The sequence below is a fragment of the Schistocerca gregaria genome, chromosome 4, assembly GCF_023897955.1.
Source record: "Schistocerca gregaria isolate iqSchGreg1 chromosome 4, iqSchGreg1.2, whole genome shotgun sequence".
Lineage (NCBI taxonomy): Eukaryota > Metazoa > Arthropoda > Insecta > Orthoptera > Acrididae > Schistocerca > Schistocerca gregaria.
The window spans coordinates 542,585,725-542,613,196 of NC_064923.1; the positions used below are offsets into that span (position 1 = coordinate 542,585,725).

Sequence of the window (27,472 nt, forward strand, 5' to 3'; positions counted from 1 at the left end):
ACATAACTAATGAGGAGATATTGAATAGAACGGGAGAGAAGTGAAAGTTGTGGCACAACCAGACTAGAAGAAGGGATTGGTTGGTAGGGCATATTCTGAGGCATCAAGGGATCACCAATTTAGTATTGGAGGGCAGCGTGGAGGGTAAAAATTGTAGAGGGAAATGGAAATTCCGTGTGGCTAGGGCTTCCCGTCAGGTAGACTGTTCACCTGGTGCAAGTCTTTCGAGTTGATGCCACTTCGGCGACTTTGTAGAGGGAGTCCAAGAGATGAATACACTAAACAGATTGAGAAGGATATAGGTTCCAGTAGGTACTGGGAGATGAAGAAGCTCACACAGGATAGAGTAGCATGGAGAGCTGCATCAAACCAGTTTCTGGACTGAAGACCTCAGCAACAACAACAACAACAACAAGATCACAACAATAACAACTGCAGTACCCATTTGATGATTCCCCAGAACTACTAATTTTTCGTAATATGATTTCATTACCTATTTTCATGCATATATCACTCTTCCTTCATTTATACTATATTTTCTCCAGCTTAGTGCTTGTACATTTATTCATGAAATTTTTACAGTGCTCAATATATTGTGTAGATGCTTTGCTTTACAGTTCTGTAGTCTCTCACTTCCATTGTTTTGCTCAACATTTGTCAGTTCATAATTTAAAGACTGATCTACTTTATATCTCCTTTTCATTTTCTCTGGATGAGAATGAGTTTAGAAGAGAAACATGAAATAAAGCCAAGCTTTTTATTAATATAGCCCAAACACAAGTGTAATTTACAGAGAGCTGACATAAAATACTGCCACAGAATTTACAAATAAAAAATGAGGAATATTACAATTTGTGACATAACAAAAGTTAAAATGCAGAGATTCTTTTTTCTTTTGGACAGATCATCAATATGTTAACTAATAATCCCTCAGGGAATATAATCTGATGTACAGTTTCTGATAACTGTAATTACTGGAGATTTTGTACAACACCTCAACTGCTAATTAACTTTGCTAGTATTAGAACAATGTTGCAGATTTTCCATATCTTATACTCCACCAGGATAAGTAATTCGAGCTGGACCACTCAGTTGTCCACTAGTTGTACGGCCATACAACAGAATCACCATTGGTGAACTTAAATCCAAGCAATGAAGAAGAGCACGATTGCGAGTCCCACTCCACACTTTGCACTGCAGTACACCATTGACATAAATCTGTAATGAGAAATAAGCACCTCTTCATGACTGTTGATTTTCCAAGGAATATACACTCAAGTGCCAAAGAAACTGGTATAGCCATGGGTATTCAAATACAGATATATGTGAACAGGCAGAATACGGCACTGTGGTCAGCAAGGCCTATACAAGACAACTAGTGTATGGTGCAGTTGTTACATTGGTTACTGCTATTGCAACGGCAGGTTATCGAGATTTAAGTGAGTTTGAATAGTATTGTAGTCAGCGTATGAGCGATGGAACACATCATCTCCGAAGCAGCGATGTAGTGGGGATTTTCCCATATGACCATTTCACGAGTGTACTGTGAATATCAACAATGCAGTAAAACATCAAGTCTCTGACATCTCTGCAACCGGAAGAAGATCCTGCCAAGAACAGAACAAACAATGACTCAAAGAATTGTTTAACATGACAGGAGTGCTGCAGATTTCAATCCTGGGCCATCGGCATGTGTTAGCATGTAAACCATTCAACAAAACATCACCGATATGGGCTTTCGGAGCCGAAAGCCCACTCGTGTACCCTTGCTGACTGCACAACACAAAGCTTTACAACCTGCCTGGGCCCATCAACACCAACATTGGACTGTTGATGACTGAAAACATGTTGCCTGGTCAGACAAGTCTCATTTAAAATTGTATCTAGTGGATGGAGTGTACAGGTATGGAGATAACCTCATGAATCTGTGGACCCTGCATGTCAGCAGGTAGAGGCTCTGTAATGATGTGGGACATATGGAGTTGGAATGATACAGGACGCCTGGTACATCTAGGTATGACTCTGACAGGTGATACATATGTAAGAATCCTGTCTGGGTACCTGCATCCATTTGTGTCCATTGTGCATTCCGATGGACTTGGGCAATTCCAGCAGGAGAATGTGACATTGCCACTTGTCCAGAACTGCTACAGAGTGGCTCCAGGACCATTCTTCTAAGCTTAACCAGTTCCACTGGCCACCAGACTCCCCAGACATGAACATTATTGAGCATATCTGGGATGCCTTGCACATGCTGTTCAGAAGAGATCTCCACCCCCTCATACTCTTACAGTTTTATGGACAGCCCTGCAGGATTCAATGTGTCAATTCCCTCCAGCACTACTTCAGACATTAGTCAAGTTTATGCCATGTCATGTTCCATCATTTCTGCATGCTAGTGGAGGCACTACACGATATTAGGCAGAAGTACCACTTTCTTTGGCTCTTCAGTGTATCAGAAATTCTGATTATCTTTTACAAACTCTTAACAATGGAGATGGATATCACAAACTAAGAAGAAAAATAATCATTGAACAAAAACTTTAATCTAATACAATGCACCATGTCCCTATGCAAGGACAAAAAAGAAATGAAACTGCTTGCATTACTAAACAATTAATTATTGTTCAGCAATGATGTTTGAATTAAATGACATAAAACTGTGGCCAAATACTGTGACAGGTTCCATTAAAACTGGTCAACTTATTGATATTGGAATAGCAGTTTACTGCAGATATGTTCTTCTGTATGACCGGGAGGAAAAAATGATGGAACTTCTTGGAAACAACATATAGAAATGTTTTTAGTGGTGGAAAGAACAAATTTAGATGAGTGTTGTGTCTAGTGGACCCTACTTTTAAGGCAGCCAATGCTGTGTGGTAGCCACATGTTTGCTACATATATGTATTTGAAGCATCACTTGGTTTCTTTTGTGTCAGAACTTGCATGCATTTCCTGGGTGAGATTAAGAACATACCTGTAGTAAAATCCTTGGCCACTGCTACCAAGATACCTGAATTCTAAGAAACACCTCGTAATTCACCTGAAAACTGATGCTGTCAAAAAGCATCTCATCTTCCCAGCATTATTTGCAGAAGTTTTGCGTTTATTGTTTTCAGAGCATAGTATCCCATACTTCATAAGGAAACTAGCAAATTAGCTCACAGGCAAGTAGCAAAACAAAGCTGTATCATAGCTAGAGCTAAGCTTTTTAGGTATGAGGAACTAAACATTTTTTGCTATTCATACGTGTTGTTAACCGACCTCCTAAGCTCAGTGAGTTAGCTCATTTTGTATCCAGATCAGTACTAATGTTTAACATAAGGAACTGCATGGCATAGTTTGAGAGGCCATTAACTATTAGTTTTGCAGATCAATTTTGTTCAGTAGACCTGTCCATACAGATATTATCAATGACAAATGTATATGTGCACTTCTCAAAAACACCTCAGTCAGTGAAGGTTATCACAGGGTTGTGGGTTTTCATGGGACCTCCCGTCTCTCTCAGCTCTGTGTCAGCTTTTGGAGTTCAAGTTCTGGATATACAAAGTACCAAATTAGATGCATTACACATGTGGTATAGGTTGGAAAAAGATGCTGCGCAATTACATGGACAGTGTCAAATTTTTGGTATGCACTGTAGCCAATGATGAAATGTGGTGCTTTTTATTTTCAATTATCTCATATATATTAGTTGTTGTGAAGACATAAAAAATGAGATCCATATCTATTCAAAAACTTCTAAGTGGAGAAACATATAATTGTATTTTGCAGTTCCCTCTAGCTAGCTGATAAATTCAAAACTGTGATTTCATTATCATTTACATAGACATTTTGAAAGTAATGACACTAAGGACCACGCTATGAAAGTGCAAAAGCTGCAATACATCGTGAACACAAAACTGAAATTGAAACTACCTTTCTTTTCAGAGCACAGGTGTTGATATTTTGGTAGACAATTTTCTTTTAAAATATGTGATGTAGTGAAATATCTTTACAACAACATAATAGTTATCTTTCTGAATCCTTTAACTAGTATGTGATACTGTTTTATTTGAACAAGACTCTGATGCTTCAGTAGTCTCTCATTCAGAAGTGTATTCAAATGAATTACATAAAATTCATGTCAATCTCATCACTAAAATACAAAATTAGAGGTAATCCAAAAGGAGTAAAAGAAAAAGTCTATGCAATTTAAAATTAGTCCTCTTTAAAGTCATAACAGATCATGTTTCCTTATTTCACATTTCATACACTTCTAACAAAGAGATAGAGGGGCTGGCCAGTACTTACCTCAGCTCAGTACAGCTGATAGATACACAAAAAACAACCGAAAATTTACGTTCCTAGCTTTCGGAATAAATGTTCCTTCATCAGGGAGGAGAGAGGGGAAAGAAAGGGAAGAAGGGAAAGTGGATTTAGTTACTCACAACCCAGGTTATGAAGCAACAGGGAAAGGAAAACAGGGAGGGTAGCAAGGATGGAGGCATGGTTGTCAGAGGGAAGCCAAAGATATTCCATTGTAAGCACTGTGCCAGCTTCAAACTAAAGAGGATACATACAGAAGTAAAGAGGTATATAGTATAAAGATGTAGGTTGAAAAGATGCATGAATGGCTAAAGAGGAAAGGGAAAGAGGAGAAGACTGAAGAGTAAATGGGAGTGAGGTTGTTTAACGTAGGTTCAGTCCAGGGGGATGGCGTGATGAAAGGATGTGTTGGAGTGCAAGTTCCCATCTCCCCAGTTCAGAGGGACTGGTGTTGGGTGGGAGAAGCCAAATGGCACATACGGTGTAGCAGGTTCCTAGGTCCCTAGAATTATGCTGGATGGCATGCTCCGCTACTGGGTATTGGACGTATCCTAGGCGGACAGTTCGTCTGTGTCTGTTCATGTGCTCAGCCAGTTTAGTTGTTGTCATACCAATGTAAAAGGCTGTGCAGTGCAGGCATGTCAGCTGATAAATGACATGTGTAGCTTCACATGTGGCCCTGCCTTGAATTTTGTATGTTTTACCAGTAGCAGGGCTCGAGTAGGTGTTTGTGGGGGGATGCATGGGGCAGGTTTTGCAGCGGGGTCGGTTACAGGGGTAGGAACCGCTGGGTAGAGAAGGTAGTCTGGGAATATTGCAGAGTTTAACAAGGATATTATGGAGGTTAGGGGGGCGACGAAAGGCAACTCCGGGTGGTGTGGGGAGAATTTTGTCAAGGGATGATCTCATTTCAGGGATTGACTTGAAAAAGTCATATCCCTGGCGGCGTAATTTATTGATTTATTCGAGGCCAGGATAATATTCGGTGACAAGGGGGTCTGAGGGTAGGAACATTGTTGTTGGACGGGGAAGAATGTATTGCTAGGGAGATCTGTTTGTGGACAAGGTCTGCAGGGTAGTTGCGGGAGAGGAAAGCACTGGTCAGGTTATTGGTGTAATTGTTGAGGGATTCGTCACTGGAGCAGATACGTTTGCCACGAATACCTAGGCTGTAGGGAAGGGAGTGTTTGATGTGGAATGGATGGCAGCTATCAAAGTGAAGTACTGTTATTTGTTTGTGGGTTTGATATGGACAGAGGTGTGGATGTTAGCTTCAACAAGATGAAGGTCAACATCCAGGAAGGTGGCTTGGGTTTTGGAGAAGGACCAGGCGAAATTCAGATTCGAAAAGGAGTTGAGGTTATGGAGAAAATTAAGGAGTGTTTCTTCACCATGAGTCCAGACCACAAAGCTGTCATCTATAAACCTATACCAGGCCAGGGGAAGCAGCTGTTGGGTCTTCAGGAAAGCCTCCTCCATGCAGTCCATGAAGAGGTTGGCATAGGACGGAGCCATCCTGGTTCCCATGGCCGTTCCCCTGATTTGTTTGTAGATATTGTAGAAGCCATCCATCAATATGGACTGATACAGTTCTAGACAGGAAACAGATGGATAAAATGGAAAATTTCACATCTCTCAAAATTACAGTAAACTGACAAAGCCAGAAAGCTCTTATGTTTAGAATAAATCATATCAAGACATCTTACAACAAAAAGAGGAATTCTTCTCAATTACACATCAACATGGGAGTCAATAAACAATTTATTAAGAAATTGTCTGCAGTTTTTTTCGTTTATAAGTATGAAACACAGACTATTAGAGTGCAAGGAAAGAAAGAAACAATACTTTTGAGATGTGGTGCTATTACTGTAAGTTTAAGATATTGTGAATAATCAGCTCTACCAACAAAGAGGTTTTTCGGGATGTAGAGATCCTACTGAGTAACATGTCTTTAACAGTACGTGTCTTTGAGGTCATTCATATTGGAGTCTTTGCTGGTCTTAATAATGATCATAAGATTGTTACAGCATCACTGAAAATACTAAGAAGTTTTGGTCTTATGTCAAATCGGTAAATGAATTGAAGCCACCTGTGCAGGCACTCTTTGACTATAATGGCATTTAAATGGAGGATAACATACAGAATGCTGAAATACTACATGCCTTTTTTCCAAAACTGTTTTGATATGGATGATTGTACTGTGGTTCCTTCTTTAAATTTTTATATTAATGTCAAGTCGATATATCTATATAAGTGATTACAGGGTAGAAAACAACAGAAACTGCTCAACAGAGAATAGGCCATTGGACTTATTGGGATACCAATATGATGCTACATGAAGAATGTGAAAGAACTCGCTACTCTTCTAGCAGCTGTGTGCTGGAGGAGTGAAGCAATCTTAGTGATTGGAAGAATGCACAGGTTACTCTCATTTTCAAGAAGGGTCATCAAACAGATGCAAAAACAATAGGGCTATTCTCCGATGTTGATCTGTTGTATAATTCTGGAACATGTTTTATGCTCAAGTATTATGATATTTCCTGAGACCAAAAATCTCCTCTGAAGAAATCAACACAAGTTCTGAAAACAGTGATCATGTGAAACTCTGTTTATCCACGAAACCTCAGCAAGAAGTAGATACTGAGAACATACAGACTACCAGGCCAGCTGTGTGATTAGAGTGAAGAGTTTCTATGAACAGAATACAACACTGTTTCAGAGCACTTGCACACTGATCTCTTGAAAACATGTCATTACGGAACGATTTGTTGTAAGAAAATGACAGGAAATGTCCTATCAGGGGTTAAAGAATTTTGTCTTTTGTTGTTTTGACATTATGATATATACTAAGAAAGTGTCCTGTTTCAAGGCAATGGCTCATTCTTGGTATGATTTGTTATGAATAATTTCATTAATGATATATCAGTGATATGGCAGTGTGGTGGATACTGCCTTGATCTACAGAGTTACAGCATTAAGTTCATGAGTTCATATTGTCCAGTCTTTAAATTTTTTATTCATCTTTGCATTTTTTAAAAGATTGTGAGAACCTTATTTAACAGAAGCGTGTTCTGTAACACTAGATGTTATGTATACAAGAGAGGTCTCTTTCTCAATAGACAGTTTGTTTCATTGTGTGAACATGCTAGAGAATATAGATCAGTTACGATTGTTTCCTAGGTAACTGCTTGATTCAGTCAAAACTCAAGTCACAGTCATGGCACAAGACCTAGGACGTCTTGGAAACATTACTCTTGCATTGCATGGAGTCCTAAATGCTTGGATTAAATGTCTCAAGTCTAAAACTGAAAATACAATTAATATTATTTGTGCACCAAAATTAAATTAAACAGCATTAAATATCTCTCCAAAATAAGTCTTTTAATATGCTTTTTTGTCATGTAGCATGATTTTTTGTGAAAGTGTTGGTAAATATGATGTTACCAGATAAATATCTTACCTGAGAGATTTTATCTTGAACTTAGCTTCTGGTATTATTCAAAAGGTTATTATCAAATATAAAGCAGATGCACTATGTGTAAAATTTGGCAAAAGTGTGATATAGTTGTCCCCCACCCCCTCCCCTGCCATTGGCCATCTGCCTCGAGTGACAATTCCTGCCCATCACTCATACTGCACTGAGGGTGGATTCACAACATCATATACACCGATACACCAGAAGATGCCTAATCAGCAGAGTCCATGGGCAAAAAACGTGACACTTGAGGTGCTCCATGTGACATGGCAGATTCCCCACTACCACTACACCCCAAGACAGCAACCTGAAGACAATTGACCATAGCCAAAAGTGCCTTCAGCTATAGCAAACTGCGGGTAGCTCCTCCTATGCCTGCACACAGCATTCACACATCCTATCTATTCCAGCGTGAACAACTTAAGAAATACACTATACAAGCATACAGAGATACCTAAATATCCAGCCTTCTACTCTCCTGCCTTAATGAGCTGTGTAGATGGCTATTCAAAAGAAATGACAACTGTGCCATAGACTGTCTGACTCCACAATTTACAGTTACAAAAACACAAGGTTACAACTCTTAAACACAAAAACATGCAGCATAGAATTTGAGAGTTATACTACTAAAAATCTAGAAAAAACTAAATATGTAACTTGCTGCTCTGCAGGTACGTAACAGATGCCAGTTGGAACCTGTTTGTCTGAACTGGTTAAAACAAATGGTTGCTGGCTCTTCAAAGTAAAAAAAAAAAAAAAAAAAAAAGAATGACGACTGAAGTACATGCTGCCTGAATTTACACTTTACCGTTACAAAATGCAAGATTACACCTCTTGAACAGAAAAACATGTGCAAAATTTAAGAATTAATCTAGAACGAAAACACAGGAGAAGTACTGTTCTGCAGGTGCATAACAGACCACAACTGGAACCTGGATGTAACAATCTGTAGAGGAATATGAAATGGAATGTACACTTACGAGAAATATAGTAATAGGTAAGGCAGACAGCAGAATTTGGTCCATTGCAGGGTACTGGAGAAATGTAGTTAAGTCTACAGAGGAGACTGCTGACAAATCATTTGCAAGTGCAATTTTAAAATATTGCTCAACCGCATGAGACACCTACTAAACAGGACCCGCAGCAGGCATTGTACCACAAAGAAGGGTCACATAAATAGTTACAGCTTTGTTTAACTCAGAGAAGAGTGTTATTTAAAAATTAAAGAATGTGAACTGACAGAAGCTTGAAGTTACATGCCAATTACCTCTATATTCATCAAAAAGTTTCAAGAACCAGTATTAAGGGAAAAATGTGGAAACATTCTTCAGTCCACTGTATGTTGCTTCAATAGGAACTGCAAGGATGATATTGAACTAAATACAGCATACACACAGGCATTTAAATATTCTTCACACTTTCAACATGATTTGATTGCATTTGATGCCATGCTAAGAACCCTCTGCCATGCAATTCACAGTGATTTGCCAAGTATGTGTGTAAATTTAGATTTAGAAAATGCACACAAACAAAATATCTTAAATAAATAAATTTTCAAAATAGCCCTGATTCAGTCTGGGAGACAAGATATGGTCAGCATCTGCATTTTTGTTTGGAACGAGTATTTCCTCTATACTAATTATCATATATTCATCTTCTCATTTACAGTGAAAAGTCAGTTGATGGAGCTCAAAGTCTATTTGAAAACAAATGACAAATTATGCACTTGGTTGTGTGCCCAGTGTTATTGCACATACCAACATCAGAATGTAATGAACTTTTGCTATTTCAGTTATATAAAATAAACTGATCATGTGACAGTAAGAAAATTACTCTGTGAGTGCTGAGCTGTTGTAACATGTTTTGTTACAATGTTGTCTTGGATGTACTTAGTGCTGTTGTAGGGCCTTGGTACTCTGACTTAGTGCCGGGCTGACAAATGATGATTGCCTCAGTGAGAGTCTTTGTTATTAGTTAATTTGTTTGGAATTGTAAACTGTTGGAAAGTTGTATTGTTTGAGCATGCAGACTGACCCTGATGGATGCCGTGCATTTTAAAAGTTGGATGATGACTGCAGTTTTATTACGAGTTGTGGTACCTGCTGGTTGGGCAGTTATTCCAAGCTATGGCATCTCAGTTCCAAAAAGCAGGATGCATAATCAAGAAAACAGGTGGTCCACAAAAATCATGTTCATCTCAGAAAAGACAAAAAAGTAAAAAGAAGTATCATTCTATTGTTGATATTGGTACAGAATTGTCATTGAGTATTGTCAAACTGCTTTATGTATGACAAAGGAAATAACCAATTATTGATAATATAATGCAAATCGACAGATAAAATAATCTACTCACCAAGTGCAGCATGGAAAACAAACACACACAAAAGGATTTAACTTTCACAAGCTTTCAGAGTCAGTGGCACCTTCTTCTGGCAGAAGAGTTGAAGGGAAGGAAGAGCGGTGAAGGAAAAGGACTGGAGAGATTTAGGGAAAGGGGTACAGTTTAGAAAAGACACCCAGAAGGGTTAGGGAAGACTTACCAGATAGGATGAGAAGGAAAGACTGAGTGTTGGGGTCTGCACTAGATGAGATTTGGAAATCTGAAGGCTTAATGTTGGAAGACAGGATAATATGCAAGACAGAGATTACTGCACGAGTTAATAAGGGTGAAAAGCTAAGTGCATTGTATGTAACTGTGATGGGAGGGGGGCAGTGAAAAACGGACAAGTCAGAAAATGAAAGATGTAGAAAACTGAAATGGAGTGAAGAAAGGCGTAGTTACTGTGAATAAATGCTGAGATGGAAGTAATTAATGTAAATTGAGGCCAAATGGATGGTGCGAGCCAAGTATATGTTGTAGTACTAGTTCTCACTTGCAGAGTTCTAACGAACTGGTGTCTGGGGCAAGATTCCAGATGGTGCGAGTTGTGAAGCAGGCACTGAGGTCATTACTGTCATGTTTATATATGAAATATATATGAACATTCATTGTAAATGTGGCCTTCCATTATATCATCAATTTAACAGAAGACATAAGATATTTGTTAAATGTAGATATACTTTCTATTATTTACTTTCTATTATTTAGAGTTGGTAATAGTTTACAGATTCTAGCATGAGGACAGCAGCAGCTCACATTGAGATATAATAACAAAATTTACCTGAATAGTATTCAAAGAAGCAGTAGCGAAAAGTTCAAGGGGAATTCATACTCATTAACATTAAGAAGTAATTAATGATTTCGAAGGAAGATTGTGTCACAAAATAGTGTTGTTGTCTGTAGCACCATTGTCACCAGTCAAAACTACAATACAGAGCACAGGTCATTACATGCATTGTAATTCAAGAGACTTAACAAGCATTGATTTGTCAATGAATAATCATTAAGTCAGTCAATAACTGTTACTAAGTGGAAGAATTTGTTACAGCCCATTAAAGGAAAACTGGCAGCTGAATGTGCGAATGCACTATGACTGTTTCATCATTTCCATAACTACACCATGGCATTGGGCAATGGCAGCTTCCTTAACTATGTCATGGTATCAAGAAATGATAGTGTCATCCACGCACCCACCATCAGCAATGCATTTTACCCAGCACACCAATCCAGCTTCCCATCAGCATCACTATGTGCCAGGCCTACAACTGACTTTAGTGAGCTGTATTTAGTCCACACAGATTATTATTATTATTATTATTATTATTATTATTATTATTATTTCCATTCTCAGACATTATGTCTGGTTAAAAATGGAAAGTCACGCGGATCTTGATCAAGCGTGACTTCCTTTTAACTGTACGGTATATGTTACATTGCATTTAGGAACTTTCGGGTAATTGAACATGTATCAATAATTACAGATTTCTGTAGTTGTATCTATAAGTTTGGATGTAGCTGTATTGCATTGATGTACTGGTGGATATTGTGTGTTATGACTCCTGTAGTTGATAGTGTAATTGGTATAATGTCAAAAAATCCTGATGCCACATGTCCTTGACTTCCTCAGCCAGTTGGATGTATTTTTCAATTTTTTTCTCTGGTTTTCTTCTGTATATTTGTTGTATTGGGGATGGATATTTCGATTAGTTGTGTTAATTTATTCTTTTTATTGGTGAGTATGATGTCAGGTTTGTTATGTGGTGTTGTTTTATCTGTTCTATTGGTTCTGTTCCAGTATAATTTATATTCATCATTCTCCAGTACATTTTGTGATGCATACTTGTATGTGGGAACATGTTGTTTTATTAGTTTCTGTTGTATGGCAAGTTGTTGGGGTATTATTTTTGCTACATTGGCATGTTTTCTGGGGTATTCTGTATTTGCTAGTATTGTACATCTGCTTGTGATGTGATCTACTGTTTCTATTTGTTGTTTGCAAAAGTCTGCATTTATCTGTTGTGGTATTGGGATCTTTAATAATATGCTTGCTGTAATATCTGGTGTTTATTGTTTGATCCTGTATTGCAATCATGAATCCTTCCATATCACTGTATATATTGCCTTTTCTTAGCCATGTGTTGGATGTCTTGATCGATGTGTGACTGTGTTAGATGATATGGGTGCTTGCCATGTAGTGTTTTCTTTTTGCAATTTACTTTCTTTGTATCTGTTGATGTTATGTGATCTAAAGGATTGTAGAAGTGGTTATGAAATTGCAGTGGTGTAGCCAATGTATTTATATGAGTGATTGCTTTGTGTATTTTGCTTGTTTCTGCTTGTTCTTGAAAGAATTTTGTTAAATTGTCTACCTGTCCATAATGTAGGGTTTTTATATTGATAACTCCCCTTCCTCCTCCTTTCTGCTTAATGTGAATCTTTCTGTTGCTGAATGTATGTGATGTATTATATATTTGTGTCACTGTGATCGTGTAAGTGTATTGAGTGCTTCTAGGTCTGTGTTATTCCATTTCACTACTCAAAATGAGTAGGTCAATATTAGTATAGCATAAGTATTTATAGCTTTTGTCTTGTTTCTTGCTGTCAATTCTGTTTACAGTATTTTTGTTAGTCTTTGTCTATATTTTTCTTTTAGTTCTTCTTTAATATTTATATTATCTATTCCTAGTTTTTGTCTGTATCCTAGATATTTATAGGCATCTGTTTTTTCCATCACTTCCATGCAGTCGCTGTGGTTATCCAATATGTAATCTTCTTGTTTAGTGTGTTTTCCCTTGACTATGCTATTTTTCTTACATTTGTCTGTTCCAAAAGCCATATTTATATCATTGCTGAATACTTCTGTTATCTTTAGTAACTGGTTGAGTTGTTGATTTGTTGCTGCCAGTAGTTTTAGATCATCCATGTATAGCAAATGTGTGATTTTGTGTTGGTATGTTCCAGTAATATTGTATCCATAATTTGTATTATTTAGCATGCTGGATAGTGGGTTCAGAGCAAGGCAGAACCAGAAAGGACTTAATGAGTCTCCTTGGTATATTCCACACTTAATCTGTATTGGCTGTGATGTGATATTATTTAAATTTGTTAGGATATTAAGTGTGGTTTTCCAATTTTTCATTACTATGTTTAGGAACTGTATCAATTTAAGATCTACTTTGTATATTTCCAGTATTTGTAGTAACCATGAGTGGGGTACACTATCAAAATCTTTTTGGTAATCAATGTATGCGTAGTGTAGCGACCTTTGTTTCGTTTTAGCTTGATATGTTACCTCTGCATCTGTTATCAGTTGCTCTTTACATCCTTGTGCTCCTTTGCAACAGCCTTTTTGTTCTTCATTTATAATTTTGTTCTGTGTTGTATGTGTCATTAATTTCTGTGTAATGGCTGAAGTTAATATTTTGTATATTGTTGGTAGGCATGTTTTGGGGCGATATTTAGCTGGGTTTGCTGTGTCTGCTTGATCTTTAGGTTTCAGATAAGTTATTCCATGTGTAAGTGTATCAGGGAATGTGTATGGGTCTGCAATGTAACTGTTAAATAATTTATATATCTAAAAACAAAGATGATGTAACTTACCAAACAAAAGTGCTGGCATGTAGATAGGCACACAAACATACACACAAAATTCAAGCTTTCACAGCCAATGGTTGCTTCATCAGGAAAGAGGGAAGGAGAGGGAAAGATGAAAGGATGTGGGTTCTAAGGTAGAGGGTAAGGAGTCATTCCAATCCAGGGAACGGAAAGACTTTCCTTGGGAAAAAGGACAGGTATACACTTGCACGCACACACACACACACACACACACACACACACACACACACACACACACACACACAACTAGACATTTGTAAAGGCAAAGAGCATTTGTAAAGGCAAAGAGTTTGGGCAGAGATGTCAGTCGAGGCGGACTCCTTACCCTCTCCCTTAAAACCCACATCCTTTCGTCTTTCCCTCTCCTTCCCCCTTTCCTGATGAAGCAACCGTTGGATGTGAAAGCTTGAATGTTGTGTGTATGTTTGTGTTTGTTTGTGTGTCTATCAACATGCCAGCACTTTTGTTTGGGAAGTTACTTCATCTTTGTTTTTAGAAATATATTTTTCTCATGTGGAATGTTTCCCTCTATTATATTCATATCATTAATTTGAACCCAACAATTAAATTTGTTAAATAATTTAGTTAGATGTGAATGTATTGAGGTGAACTTCTTCCGCCAGAAATTTGCTATTTTATCTTTTCCAGAGGCTTTCCAATTGTGAGTAGAATTAATTGCTCGGGTGACTTCATGTTGCAAAATTATCACTTCAGGCATTTGTGGTATCATCTTGTATGTGTCTGTTTCTGCTTGTATCCACCATGCATGCCTGTTATGTTGTACCGGGTTTGACCATATGTTGTTCCAGAAGCGTTCCATGTCTGTTATGTTTGGTGAACTGTTTATTTTAATGTGTGTGTTATGTATTGTCTGGTAAAATTTCTTTTGGTTTGTGTTGACTGTTTGGTTTTGTTTCCTTCTATTTTCACTTTTTTGTATCTTCTAAGTCATTTGGCCAATGCTTGTAATTTCTACTTCTTTTTGTCTAATTGCTCTATCGCTTCTTCTTGTGAGATTTTACCTAACCTTTTTCGTTTTTTGTCTGATATTTCATTTCTTATAAATTGTGTTAGCAGTCCGATGTCTTTTCTAAGTTTTTCTATTCTGATCTGTAGCCTGTGTTGCCATGCTGGTTTTTTTGTTTTCTTCTGTGTGTTGGTTGGTTCTGATCTCTGCCTAGTGTGTATATTTAGTGTAGTGCGTGCTCCTACATAAACCAGTAGTTGTAACTCTTCCATAGTTGTATTTTAATTTATTTTGTTGTGTATGATTGTGTTGATAGTTGTTATTATTGTTTCGACTTGTGGGTTATTTGGTGGTATATGTAAGAATTGTCTGTATTTTTGTCTTTGTATTCTATATATGTCAGCTGAAATTTTTCTTCTATATCTTACATGTGTGTCTCATTCGTGTTCTATTTGTGCTTGTTCTGGTGGCTGTCTTAAGATTTTGTTTTCCTCTGATTGTTTAATTGATGCATGTTGTTCTTTGTTTGTTTGCTCTGGGATGTTTGAGTCCATTACTGTATTTTTTCCTTCTTCTGATTGCACATTATTTTGTTCCAGTATTTGTTGTACTTGTTGTTTGATGTTTCCTAATTCTGACTGGGGTATCCTGTTATTTTTTACTATTACACGGATCAGCTAGTCATTGTTCTGCTAAAAATTTTAATTCTGTGTATCTAGTAATAAATGTTGTGTATACTTGTGATCTGTATCCAGTTGTGTTCGTTCCTAAGTTTGTTGCTTGGTAATAACAGAACATGAGGTGTCGGTTAACTTCATCTGACCATCTCATCCTCTGTCTTTGTTTTCCTTCTTGAGTGGTTGCAGGAAGCATATCCTGCAAAACACCTCTATTTGGATTTAAATCATCTTCTGAGTGGCTAGCAGTGTCCAATATCTAATCTTCTTGTTAGTGTGTTTTCCCTTGACAGTGCTATTTTTCTTACATTTGTCTGTTCCAAAAGCCATATTTATATCGTTGCTGAATACTTCTGTTATCTTTAGTAATTGGTTGAGTTGTTGATTTGTTGCTGCCAGTAGCTTTAGATCATCCATGTATAGCAAATGTGTGATTTTGTGTTGGTATGTTCCAGTAATATTATATCCATAATTTGTATTATTATTATTATTATTACTGTTCTTTTTCTTTTTATGACGGTACTGTCTGTTATGGAATAGTTTGAAAGTGTATCTAAAGGGCATTCATTTAATGAAGTATGTATACTTAAGACAGTCCCTCATAGGAGAAGATTGGGTGCAATGTTTTTGTTGTTCTCCTTGCATACCAGTAGTGATAAGAGGCACAGGTGTGCTCTTACAAGATTTTTAAGTTTGAGTGAAATGAGTGCTGAGCTCAATGCAAATAAGGCTGAAATAAAAGCAGAGCCATAACACTTAAATACTGATTTACAGTCTCAAGTTGATGAGCGGGGCCAGGTTGGATTATACTAATATGAGCACAGGTGCTAAAGGTACTAAGCTAAACACTAATAATATGAGCATGGAAGGTCAAAGTATTAAGTTCAACAAAGTTTCACAAAGACTAATGAACAAATAATTACTGAACAAAATGATAGATTGGACTCACTAGTGCCTGTTTAAGAGATAAGATAGATAAACAGATTCAAAGGCTTGAACAACATTTTACAGTGTTGCATGAGATTAATAAAAAAAGTCACAGTTACAAATCGCAATGTCTACTTTGGTGATACATTGGATACGTTTGGGGATATATTCTGATGCAATTAAACAATGTGGATTTGTGAGAAACAAATCAAATGAACAGGTTAGAGATATGTATGATGATTTAAAGCAGGTTAAAGATCTAACAAAATAAGTATTTGCCAAGGTACATAAACTAATCTCAGATGCGAAAGAAAGGTTAAATGTTTTAGAACAAAGAAAAGATTCTGTCATAACTATTTTGTCGGGATTTACTCTAACAACTTTGGAATAGCAGGTCAGTAACTGAACTGAACTAAAGGTATGGGTATGATGGAATCATTTGTCAGTACACCTCCACAAGAGAAGCAGATAGCACTGAGTATGAATTTTGAAAACTCTGGGAGAAACTAGCGAAGACAAAGGAGGAGTTTAATAAAAAGGGAGTTAATGAAAGTGATGGCTTTCCCATAGATTTGGTAGAGGAAATGCATCTCAGAAGTGGAATTAACTTGTCCAAACTGTTTCCAAAATTTAAACTGGAAGGGGATGTTAATCCCACTCACTTTTTAAGAGTATTTTCTAAATCTTTGCCTAAGCAATGGGATAACTCTAAGACAATTAGTTTTGCCCTAAATGGTTTGGAAAAGGATGCTGCTGAATTGTGAACTGCTCATTCAGAAGAGTTATCTTCTTGGAATGATTTTTAGGAGGTGTATAAGAAGAAATACTGGTCATCAGATACTCAAGAAAAATTAATGCTTGAATTACAAAACCCAAGGTACTACAACAATAGTTGGGATTTTTTAAGAAGTACAAGGGTTGGAGCTTGAATAGTGGCAACTATTTATTCATAACTGATACAAAAGAGTTACATGTTTGCACCTATTACTGTCCTTCAAAGTAGTCATCAGCATTGTGTAGAACCTGTTACCAGCAATGTGGATGATGTAGTATACCTTTAGCAGAGCCTGTTCTATTGATCGTGTGAATGGAGTGGTCTAAAGTTATGCTGATTCTCATGTATGACTGTGGTGGTGCTATCCTAACACATTATGCTCCTCCATAGCACACTGTCAATGCACAGAACTACTGTTCATTTTTGGAGCATCACCTGTGACTAGCTTTGCAAAAGAAGTGGCGACACTTACTGTGCAACCCACCCATCAGTTTGTATGACAAGGCGCGGGCGCATACAGCGCAAGCTGTGGCTGCTCTGTTCAGTCGATGGGATTGAAAAGTACTGTACCATCCACCTTACTCCCCAGACTTAAGTCCTTGTGACTTTGATTTGATTCTGAAGATGAAGGAACCACTTCGTGGCATTCGCTTCAGAACTGTTCCAGAAATTTTACAGGCAGTAGACCACTCCATTTGCACCACCAACAGAACAAGCTCTGCTAACGATATATTACGCCTTCCCCATCACTGGCAATGGGTTCTACACAATGCTCGTGACTACTTTGAGGGACAGTAACAGGTGCAAACATGTAACTCTTTTGTATCAGTTGTGATTAAATAGTTGCCACTACTTAACTTCCAGCCCTCGTAAACTGAGATGCATCTTACAAGACCCCAATACTTACTTAATCCATCACAATATGCCAGATGACCAGTCATTTGATTAAAGTGTTGGTTCGTAGGCTATCACACCATGTGGGGAAAGAAATATGGTGTCCTGTGTGGATGAGTGAAAATGACTTATTAACATTTTACATAAACTCGAGGTGGAGGGCGGACAAGGAAAGGAAAGGAAAGGAAAGGAAAGGAAAGTGAAGGAACTAACAATACCAGTTGCATTAGGACTTTACAGAGAATCATCCATGATGAGTGAAAATGTGTACTTAACCCATGATCTTCTGCTTACTTACTCATAGCCACTGATTCTGGATAAAGTCTCAATGCAGCTGATATCATTAGTCCCTTCCTTTTCCTTTACCTCATCCTCCACCTTCAGTTTATATATTATGTTCCACCTGCTGTCTGTTCTTTCACACTGATCCAAAAGAAGACACCACACATTCATATATCATTAACATTTATTGAGTGTCTTCATACATGGAGTCTACATACAAGGAGAACCATCTATCAGTTAGCAATGGGGATAATTATTATCCACTGCTGTTTTAGAGGCTGTTGTTGTTGTGGTGGTCTTCAGTCCTGAGACTGGTTTGATGCAGCTCTCCATGCTACCCTATCCTGTGCAAGATTCTTCATCTCCCAGTACTTACTGCTACCCACATCCTTCTGAATCTGCTTAGTGTATTCATCTCTTGGTCTCCCTCTACGATTTTTACCCTCCACACTGCCCTCCAATGCTGATCCCTTGATGTCTCAGAACATGTCCTACTAACCGGTCCCTTCTTTTTGTCAAGTTGTGCCACATACTCCTCTTCTCCCCAATTCTATTCAATACTTCATCATTAGTTATGTGGTCTACCCGTCTAATCTTCAGCATTCTTCTGTAGTACCACACTTTGAAAGCTTCTATTCTCTTCTTGTCTAAACTATTTATTGATCATGTTTCACTCCCATACATGGCTACACTCCATACAAATACTTTCAGAAACGAATTCCTGACACTTAAATCTATACTCGATGTTAACAAATTTCTCTTCTTCAGAAACACTTTCCTTGCCGTTGCTAGTCTACTTTTTATATCTTCTCTACTTTGACCATCATCAGTTATTTTGCTCCCCAAATAGCAAAACTCCTGTACTACTTTAAGTGCCTCATTTCCTAATCTAATTCCCTCAGCATCACCAATTTCCTCAGCATCACTTGACTTAATTCGACTACATTCCATTATCCTCGTTTTGCTTTTGTTGATGTTCATCTTATATACTCCTTTCAAGACACTGTCCATTCCGTTCAATTGCTCTTCCAAGTCCTTTGCTGTCTGTGATAGAATTACAATGCCATCGGCGAACCTTAAAGTTTTTATTTCTTCTCCATGGATTTTAATACCTACTCCGAATTTTTCTTTTATTTCCTTTACTGCTTGCTCAATATACAGATTGAATAACTTTGGGGATAGGCTACAACCCTGCCTCACTCCCTTCCCAACCACTGCTTCCCTTTCATGCCCCTTGACCCTTATAACTGCCATCCGGTTTCTGTACAAATTGTAAATAGCCTTTCGCTCCCTGTATTTTACCCCTGTCACCTTTAGAATTTGAAAGAGAGTATTCCAGTCAACATTGTTAAAAGCTTTCTCTAAGTCTACAAATGCTATAAACGTAGGTTTGCCTTTCCTTATTCTTTCTTCTAAGATAAGTCGTAAGGTCAGTATTGCCTCACGTGTTTCAGAGGCTAAGTTGAAGCAAATATTGTAATGTAAGAAAGCAAAAAAGCAACAGGAGAACAGTGTCCATCACCATATGTCAAATGACCAGTCAGTTTCACACCAGTTGTTGGAAAACAACAGACATTCTAGGTCAAAGGCTATGCTTCAGGACTTGGAGATGTACACTCCATGCAAATACTTTCAGAAACGACTTCCTGATACATAAATCTATACTCGATGTTAACAAATTTCTCTTCTTCAGAAACGCTTTCCTTGCCATTGCCAGTCTACATTTTATATCCTCTCTACTTCGACCATCATCAGTTATTTTACTTCCTAAATAGCAAAACTCATTTACTACTTTAAGTGTCTCATTTCCTAATCTAATTCCCTCAGCATCACTCGATTTAATTTGACTACATTCCCTTATCCTCGTTTTGCTTTTGTCGATGTTCATCTTATATCCTTCTTTCAAGACACTGTCCATTCCGTTCAACTGCTCTTCCAGGTCCTTTGCTGTCTCTGACAGAATTACAATGTCTTCGGCGAACCTCAAAGTTTTTATTTCTTCTCCATGAATTTTAATACCTATTCTGAATTTTTCTTTTCGGGGAGAGGCTACAACCCTGTCTCACTCCTTTCCCAACCACTGCTTATTTTAATGCCCCCCGACTTTTATGACTGCCATCTGGTTTCTGTACAAATTGTAAATAGCCTTTCGCTCCCTGTACTTTACCCCTGCCACCTTCAGAATTTGAAAGAGAGTATTCCAGTCAACATTGTCAAAAGCTTTCTCCAAGTCTACAAACGCTAGAAATGTAGGTTTCCCTTTTCTTAATCTTTCTTCTAAGATAAGTTGTAAGGTCAGTATTGCCTCACATGTTCCAACATTTCTACGGAATCCAAACTGATCCTCCCTGAGGTCTGCATCTACCAGTTTTTCCATTCGTCTGTAAAGAATTCACGTTAGTATTTTGTAGCTGTGACTTATTAAACTGATAGTTCGGTAATTTTCACATCTGTCAGCACCTGCTTTTTTGGGATTGGAATTATTATATTCTTCTTGAAGTTTGAGGTTATTTTGCCTGTCTCATACATGTTGCTCACCAGATGGTAGAGTTTTGTCAGGACTGGCTCTCCCAAGGTCGTCAGTAGTTCTAACGGAATGTTGTCTACTCCCGGGGTCTTGTTTCGACTCAGGTCTTTCAGTGCTCTGTCAGACTCTTCACGCAGTATCTTATCTCCCATTTCGTCTTCATCTACATCCTCTTCCCTTTCAATAATATTGTCCTCAAGTACATCGCCCTTGTATAAACCCTCTATATACTCCTTCCACCTTTCTGCTTTCCCTTCTTTGCTTAGAACTGGATTGCCATCTGAGCTCTTGATATTCATACAAGTGGTTCTCTTCTCTCCAAAGGTCTCTTTAATTTTCCTGTAGGCAGTATCTATGTTACCCTTAGTGAGATAAGCTTCTACATCCTTACATTTGTCCTCTAGCCATCCCTGCTTAGCCATTTTGCACTTCCTGTCGATCTCATTTTTGAGACGTTTGTATTCCTTTTTGCCTGCTTCATTTACTGCATTTTTATATTTTCTCCTTTCATCAATTAAATTCAATATTTCTTCTGTTACCCTAGGATTTCTAGCAGCCCTCGTCTTTTTACCTACTTTATCCTCTGCTGCCTTCACTACTTCATCCCTCAGAGCTACCCATTCTTCTTCTACTGTGTTTCTTTCCCCCATTCCTGTCAATTGTTCCCTTATGCTCTACTTGAAACTCTGTACAACCTCTGGTTCTTTCAGCTTGTCCAGATCCCATGTCCTTAAATTCCCACATTGCATTGTACTTCTTAAAAACACATGCACTGCAGTATTGCATTTATCTTCCAACACCAGGAAGAAAATTTCAATTAAAAATGTCCTCCTCTGTACAGGAGTTACATAATGCATATTAGTGCAGGTTGTGATGCATGAACAATGACATAGGGACGTTTGGATCTGGCCACAAGTCATGTATAAATAGCCAAAGCAATTAAAGTGACTGGCTCATGTAAAGTGATAAATCTAGGTTTGAATCCCAGTCTGGCATGAATTTTCACTGTTGTAATTTCATTAGACAGCTGATGGTTGTCTGAACTCCCAACTCTGTGATCATTTCATGTATTTCATTATGCCTATAGTCGCCAAAGTGCATTTTACTTTCGGCATGCATGCATATCTATAGGAAAGACGCAGTCACTGCAATATCATATGAGGCGTGTTTTCGAAGTAAGTACCGTTTTGCCACATCGTGGCCGCAGTGCTGTGGTCAGCATTCTGCATATGCGCACTGGGTACCTACATCTGTTGTCTGTGCACTGATGCCATTACAGTCTGATTCTTCGTTGTCAATGTTGTGTACTGAGTGTTTAAGATGCCTCCGATAATCGTGAGTCCTGCCGACTGTGTAGTACGGGCTGTTATAAGATTTCTTAGTGCTAAAGGCCTAAAAGCAATTGATATCATGAGATCTGTGCAGTTTATGGAGAAAACATCTTGAATGACGGAATGGTAAGAAAGTGGATGAAAGAATTTAAAGATGGCCGTACAAATGTGCATGATGAACAACGGAGTAGGCATCCTTCGGTCATTAATGAATGTTTGGTGCAGGAAGTAGACAATAAGGTGAGAGAAAACAAATGCTTTACGATTACCTCCTTGTGGGATGACTTTCCTAATGTTTCTTGTAGTGTTTTGTATGGCATTGTGACTGAGCACTTGAATTACTGAAAATTGTGCGCACGTTGGGTACTGAAAATATTGATGGATGTGCACAAAACCAAATGTTTAGACAGTGCACTGACTTTCCTTGAGTGGTACACAATGATGGTGATGATTTCTTAAGCCAAATTGTTATGGGCGATGAAACATGGGTGGCCTATGTCACACCAGAATCAAAGCAACAGTCGATGGAATGGCGGCATTCAGAGCCACTGAGAAAAGTGAAGTTTAAGCAAACAATTTCTGCCCAGAAAATCATGTGCACAGTTTTTTGGGACAGAAAAGGAGTATTTCTTGTGGAATTTCTGCCTCATATTGAGACAATCAATGCAGCAGCTTACTGTACAACATTGCACAATCTGCGCCATTCAATTCAGAACAAAAGACGTGGCAAGTTGAGCAAGAGCATCGTTTTGGTGCAAGATAGTGCCCGTCCACTTGTGGTGAATCAGACCAAAGATCTCATCACATCTTTTTGATGGGAAACTCTAGATCATCGTCTGTACAGCCCCGATTTTGTACCCAGTGACTACCAACTGTTTCTGAACTTGAAGAAACATCTGGGCAGTCAACATCTTCAAGACAATGAAGAAGTCAAAATCAATGGTTATGCAGAGGTTAACAACTCAGGCGGCAGACTTCTATGAGGAGGGTATTGAAAAACTGGTACAACGTTACGACAAGTGACTCAATATTAATGGAAATTATGTAGAAAAGTAGATTAAGGTAATGGCTTTCATGTAAAATAAAATTATTGAGATATCTTAGCACGTCTTTTTTAAATTTCAAAACAGTACTTACTTAAGAAACACCTCATACTTATCCACTGATAACAGGCAGCTACTTCAAATTAAAAGTGTACTGCGTACAAGTGCAGGTTGTGATGTGTGAATGACAATATATGGAAGTTTGGGTCTGGCCATGAGCCATGCATGGATAGCCAACGTGGTTGAAGTGAATGCTTGCATAAAGCTGGAAATCAAGGTTTGATTCCCAATCCAGCACTAATTTTCCTTGTCATCATTCCATTGTACAGTTGATGGGCATCCTTACTCATGACTGTGAAGACATTTCACATATTTCATGATGGCTGTTGTTGCTGCAGTGCCTGTTCCTTTGGACATGCATGTATGTCCAAACGAGTACTGCATCGTACTTCTTAACAAGACAGGCACTGCAATATCATATCATACTGCATCATAATAGCATAAGTTATAACAAGATATCAAACTATATTTACACATGAACATGAATTTGAGCTTGTTAACCATTTGTTACTGTTAGAGGCAATTATTTGGAGCCATTTTTAATGGCCTAAGAAAACTGTTCTGTGAACTGTCAGGTAATGATGGTGTCAAATATTCTTTTAACAAACAGAGACAAACGGCAGGTAATTGCTGAATGTACAGAATTCTCAAGACACAACCACAACTTTACCTAGTAACCATGAAGCCAGAGCTATGAGCCAGAGGCTTTAATAAGTTAAGAGTTTTTTTTATTATTATTATTGGAGTGAATTTATAAAAACCATAGCATTCAGCCTATCAATACGGATCTCAGTGTAAAAGTCAGTGGATAACAAAAAAATCTTTTATATTATAGTTTGAGAGATTTGTTCAGTATTCAAAGTCATCACACAGAAAGCCAGTCTTCTTAATATCACATGGCCATTCACCACATGGAAAGAGCCTTGCTCTTTTTGAATTAGCCGGGATAAAAGATGTAATTATTCATCCCATTTCACTCATTGTCTGCAACTGTTGGACATTGCATTCGTGGTGCCTTTGTAGTCTTATTATGGACAAGACATCAGGCAATGAACATTCAAACAACCTATTTGAGCAGTTTCAATATGTCAAGTAGTGAGACTGTTTGAGGATACACTTGCTCTTGTTGCAAACAAGTCTGAAAGGCTTGAGAAATACAGGCATATTTCCATCCAATAAAAGTATTTTCCCAGAAAACATCGACCAGCTAGCTCCTCTAGTTTCAAGAATCGTAAGAGATGAAGCCACTGGCATAGTGCTTCAAACTGAAGATCCACAAGGCAAAGTGCCACAAGGGGAAGCATCAGATGCTGAGATATTTCAGGATAACAACTCCCAAGCCATGCCAATATGCTCCTAGATAAAATTTCTTAGTGTTCTACAACTGAAAAATTTTCAGAACCACAAGATGAGTAGGTCACTTTCCCTAGGACTTTATAAATGAAACTGAGTGGATTGGTTGTGGATGCTGCAACTTCTGGTATGCTGTCATAATTATCTTTGTCATGAAAGCTACTAATGTGTCCTCCAAAGATTTACTTCATAGAAAGTGCAAAGAAAATCACCAACAAGGTGTAAGCATTTGGGCGTGTGTGTGTGTGTGTGTGTGTGTGTGTGTGTGTGTGTGTGTGTGTGTGTGTGTGTAAAAAGAGAAAGGGCTTGAAAGCCAGTCTGAATACTGTTTCTTGTAGGATGTATGTGCCACACATCAGTCAGCTATAGGTGAGTGGTTGCCTTTCCTGTATTTTATGTGAGAACTATTATTTTAATATTTTCAATGACCTACTTTACATAGTGCAAACTTAGTGATTTAAGGACATTAATGTGATGGTCCAACAGAGAGTTAGAATCCAGATTTTAAATTGTAAGACATTACAAGGGGCAGATGTGGACTCTGACCACTATTTATTGATTAGGTAGGTAATTAAGGAGACAGAACCCAGATAAGCTGAAAGAACCAGAGGTTTTTGAGAGTTTCAGAGGGAGCATTAGACAACAGTTGGGCAGAACAGGGGAAAAGAATACAGGAGCAGATGAACAGGTAGCATTGAGAGATGAAATAGTAAGGGGCAGCAGATGATGAAATAGGTAAAAAGACAAGGCCAGGTAGAAACCTTGCATAACACAAGAGATAATGAATTTAATTAATGAAAGGAGAAAATTTAAAAATGCTGCAAATGAAGCAAATGAAAGGGAGCACAAACATGTAAAAAATGAGATTGACAGTAAGTGCAGAATAGCTAAGCAGGGATGGCTAGTGAACAGGTGTTAGAATTTAGAACCCTATTTCACTAGGAGAGTGATAGCTATCACTTGCAGTAAAAATAAAGAGGCCTTTGGGGAAAAAGAGAAACAGTTGTATGAATATCAAAAGCTGAGATGGCAAACCAGTCCTAAGCAAAGAAGGGTAAGCTGAAAGTTGGAAGAAGTATATAGAAGATCTGTAAAAGTGTGGTGAACTTCAAGGCAGCATTATTACAAAGTAAAGTGGATGTAGATGAAGATGAAAGGAGAGATATGATACTGCAAGAAGAATTTGACAGCTCTCTGAAAGATCTAGATTGAAAAAAGACCCTGAGGGCAGACGATATTCCTTCAGAACAACTGATAGCCTTGGGAGAGCCATCCATGACAGAACTATTCCATCTGGCATCCAAAATGAATGAAACTGGTGAAATACCAACTGACTTCCAGAATAATGTAGCAGTTCCAATTCCAAAGAAACCAGTTGCTTAGTGAACTGTCAGTCTAATAAGTCATGGTTGCAAAACACTAAGACAAATTATTTACAGAAGAATGGAAAGACTGATAGAAGCTGACCTCTGTGAAGATCAGTTTGGATTCTGGAGAAATGTAGGGACACATAAGGCAATACTGGCCTTGTGACATATCTTAGAAGACACGGTAAGGAAAAGCAAATATATATTTGTAGTATTTGTAGACTTAGAGACAGCCTTTGGCAATGTTAGCTGGAATACTCTCTCTCTCAAATTTTGAAGGTAGCATGGGTAAAATACAGTGAGCAAAACATAATTTATAACTTGCACAGAAACCAGACAGTAGTTATAAGAATTGAAGGGCATGAAAGGGAAGGCTTGGTTGAGAAGGGAATGAGATAGGGGACTATCCTCGATGTTATTCAATCTGCACATTGAACAATTAGTAAAGGAAACCAAAGAAAAATTTGAAGTAGGGATTAAGGTTCAGGGAGAAGAAATAAAAACTTTTAAAGTTTGCCGACGTCATTGTAATTCTGTCAGAGAAAGCAAAAGACTTGGAACAGCAATTGAACAGAATGGATAGTGTCTTGGAAGTAGGATATAAGACAAACATCAACAAAAGTAAAATTAGGATAATGGAATGTAGTTGAATTAAATCAGGTGAAGCTAAGGGAATTAAATTAGCAAACCAAACTACTTAAAGGAGTAGATAAGTTTTGTTACATGGGCAGCAAAATAACTGGTGATAACTGAAGTAGAGTACATAAAATGTAGAGTGGCAATGACAGGAAGAGCATTTCTGAAGAAGAGAATTTGACAACATCGAATACAGATGTAGCTGCTAGGAAGTCTTTTCTGGAGATATTTGTCTGGAGTGTAGCCATGTATGGAAGTGAAACATAGCTCATAAGAAGGTTAGACAAAAAAGGAATAGAAGCTATTGAAATGTGGTGCTACAGAAGGATGTTGAAGATTAGATGGGTCAATGATGTAACTAAAGAGGGGATATGAACCACCATTGGGGAGACAAAAGAAGGGATCAATTGATATGACACATTCTGAGATGTTAAGCGATCACCAATTTACCTTTGGAGGGAAATGTGGGGAGGGAGGAGGTAAAAATCGTAGAGGGACACCAAGAGATGAATACAGTAAGCAGATTCAATGGGATGTAGTTTGCAGTACTTATTCGGATATGAAGAGGCTCATATATGATGGAGTAGCATGGAGAGATGAATCAAACCAGTCTTCCGACTGATGATGACAAGAACAACAGGCAGGAAAAGCCAAATCTTGAATATGTTCTACATGGAAGACTATCAACAAAGTCTTGCCATCTTCCCCATGGCCCACTGTGCTTATACTTCAGCATTGGCTCTGCCACCCTGACCTGCAGAAAGGTTGTGTCTCAGCCATAGTGGACAACCATTGGTGATTAACAACAATTTTAATAATGAATTGAAGCGGTGCCCTTACCAGATTTAAAAACAT

General features: G+C 38.0%; 1 protein-coding gene across 1 annotated transcript in view; it reads right to left on the reverse strand.

Annotated features, from left to right (window-relative positions):
- Positions 1-734: 734 nt before the first annotated feature.
- The window catches only part of LOC126267799 (uncharacterized), a 387,883-nt gene continuing 361,145 nt past the window's right edge, over positions 735-27,472 (reverse strand). The window contains exon 10 of the mRNA XM_049973103.1: positions 735-1,218. Within this exon, the coding sequence (XP_049829060.1) occupies positions 1,051-1,218 (168 nt within the window). The 3' untranslated portion in view covers positions 735-1,050. The remainder of the gene's footprint in view (positions 1,219-27,472) is intronic.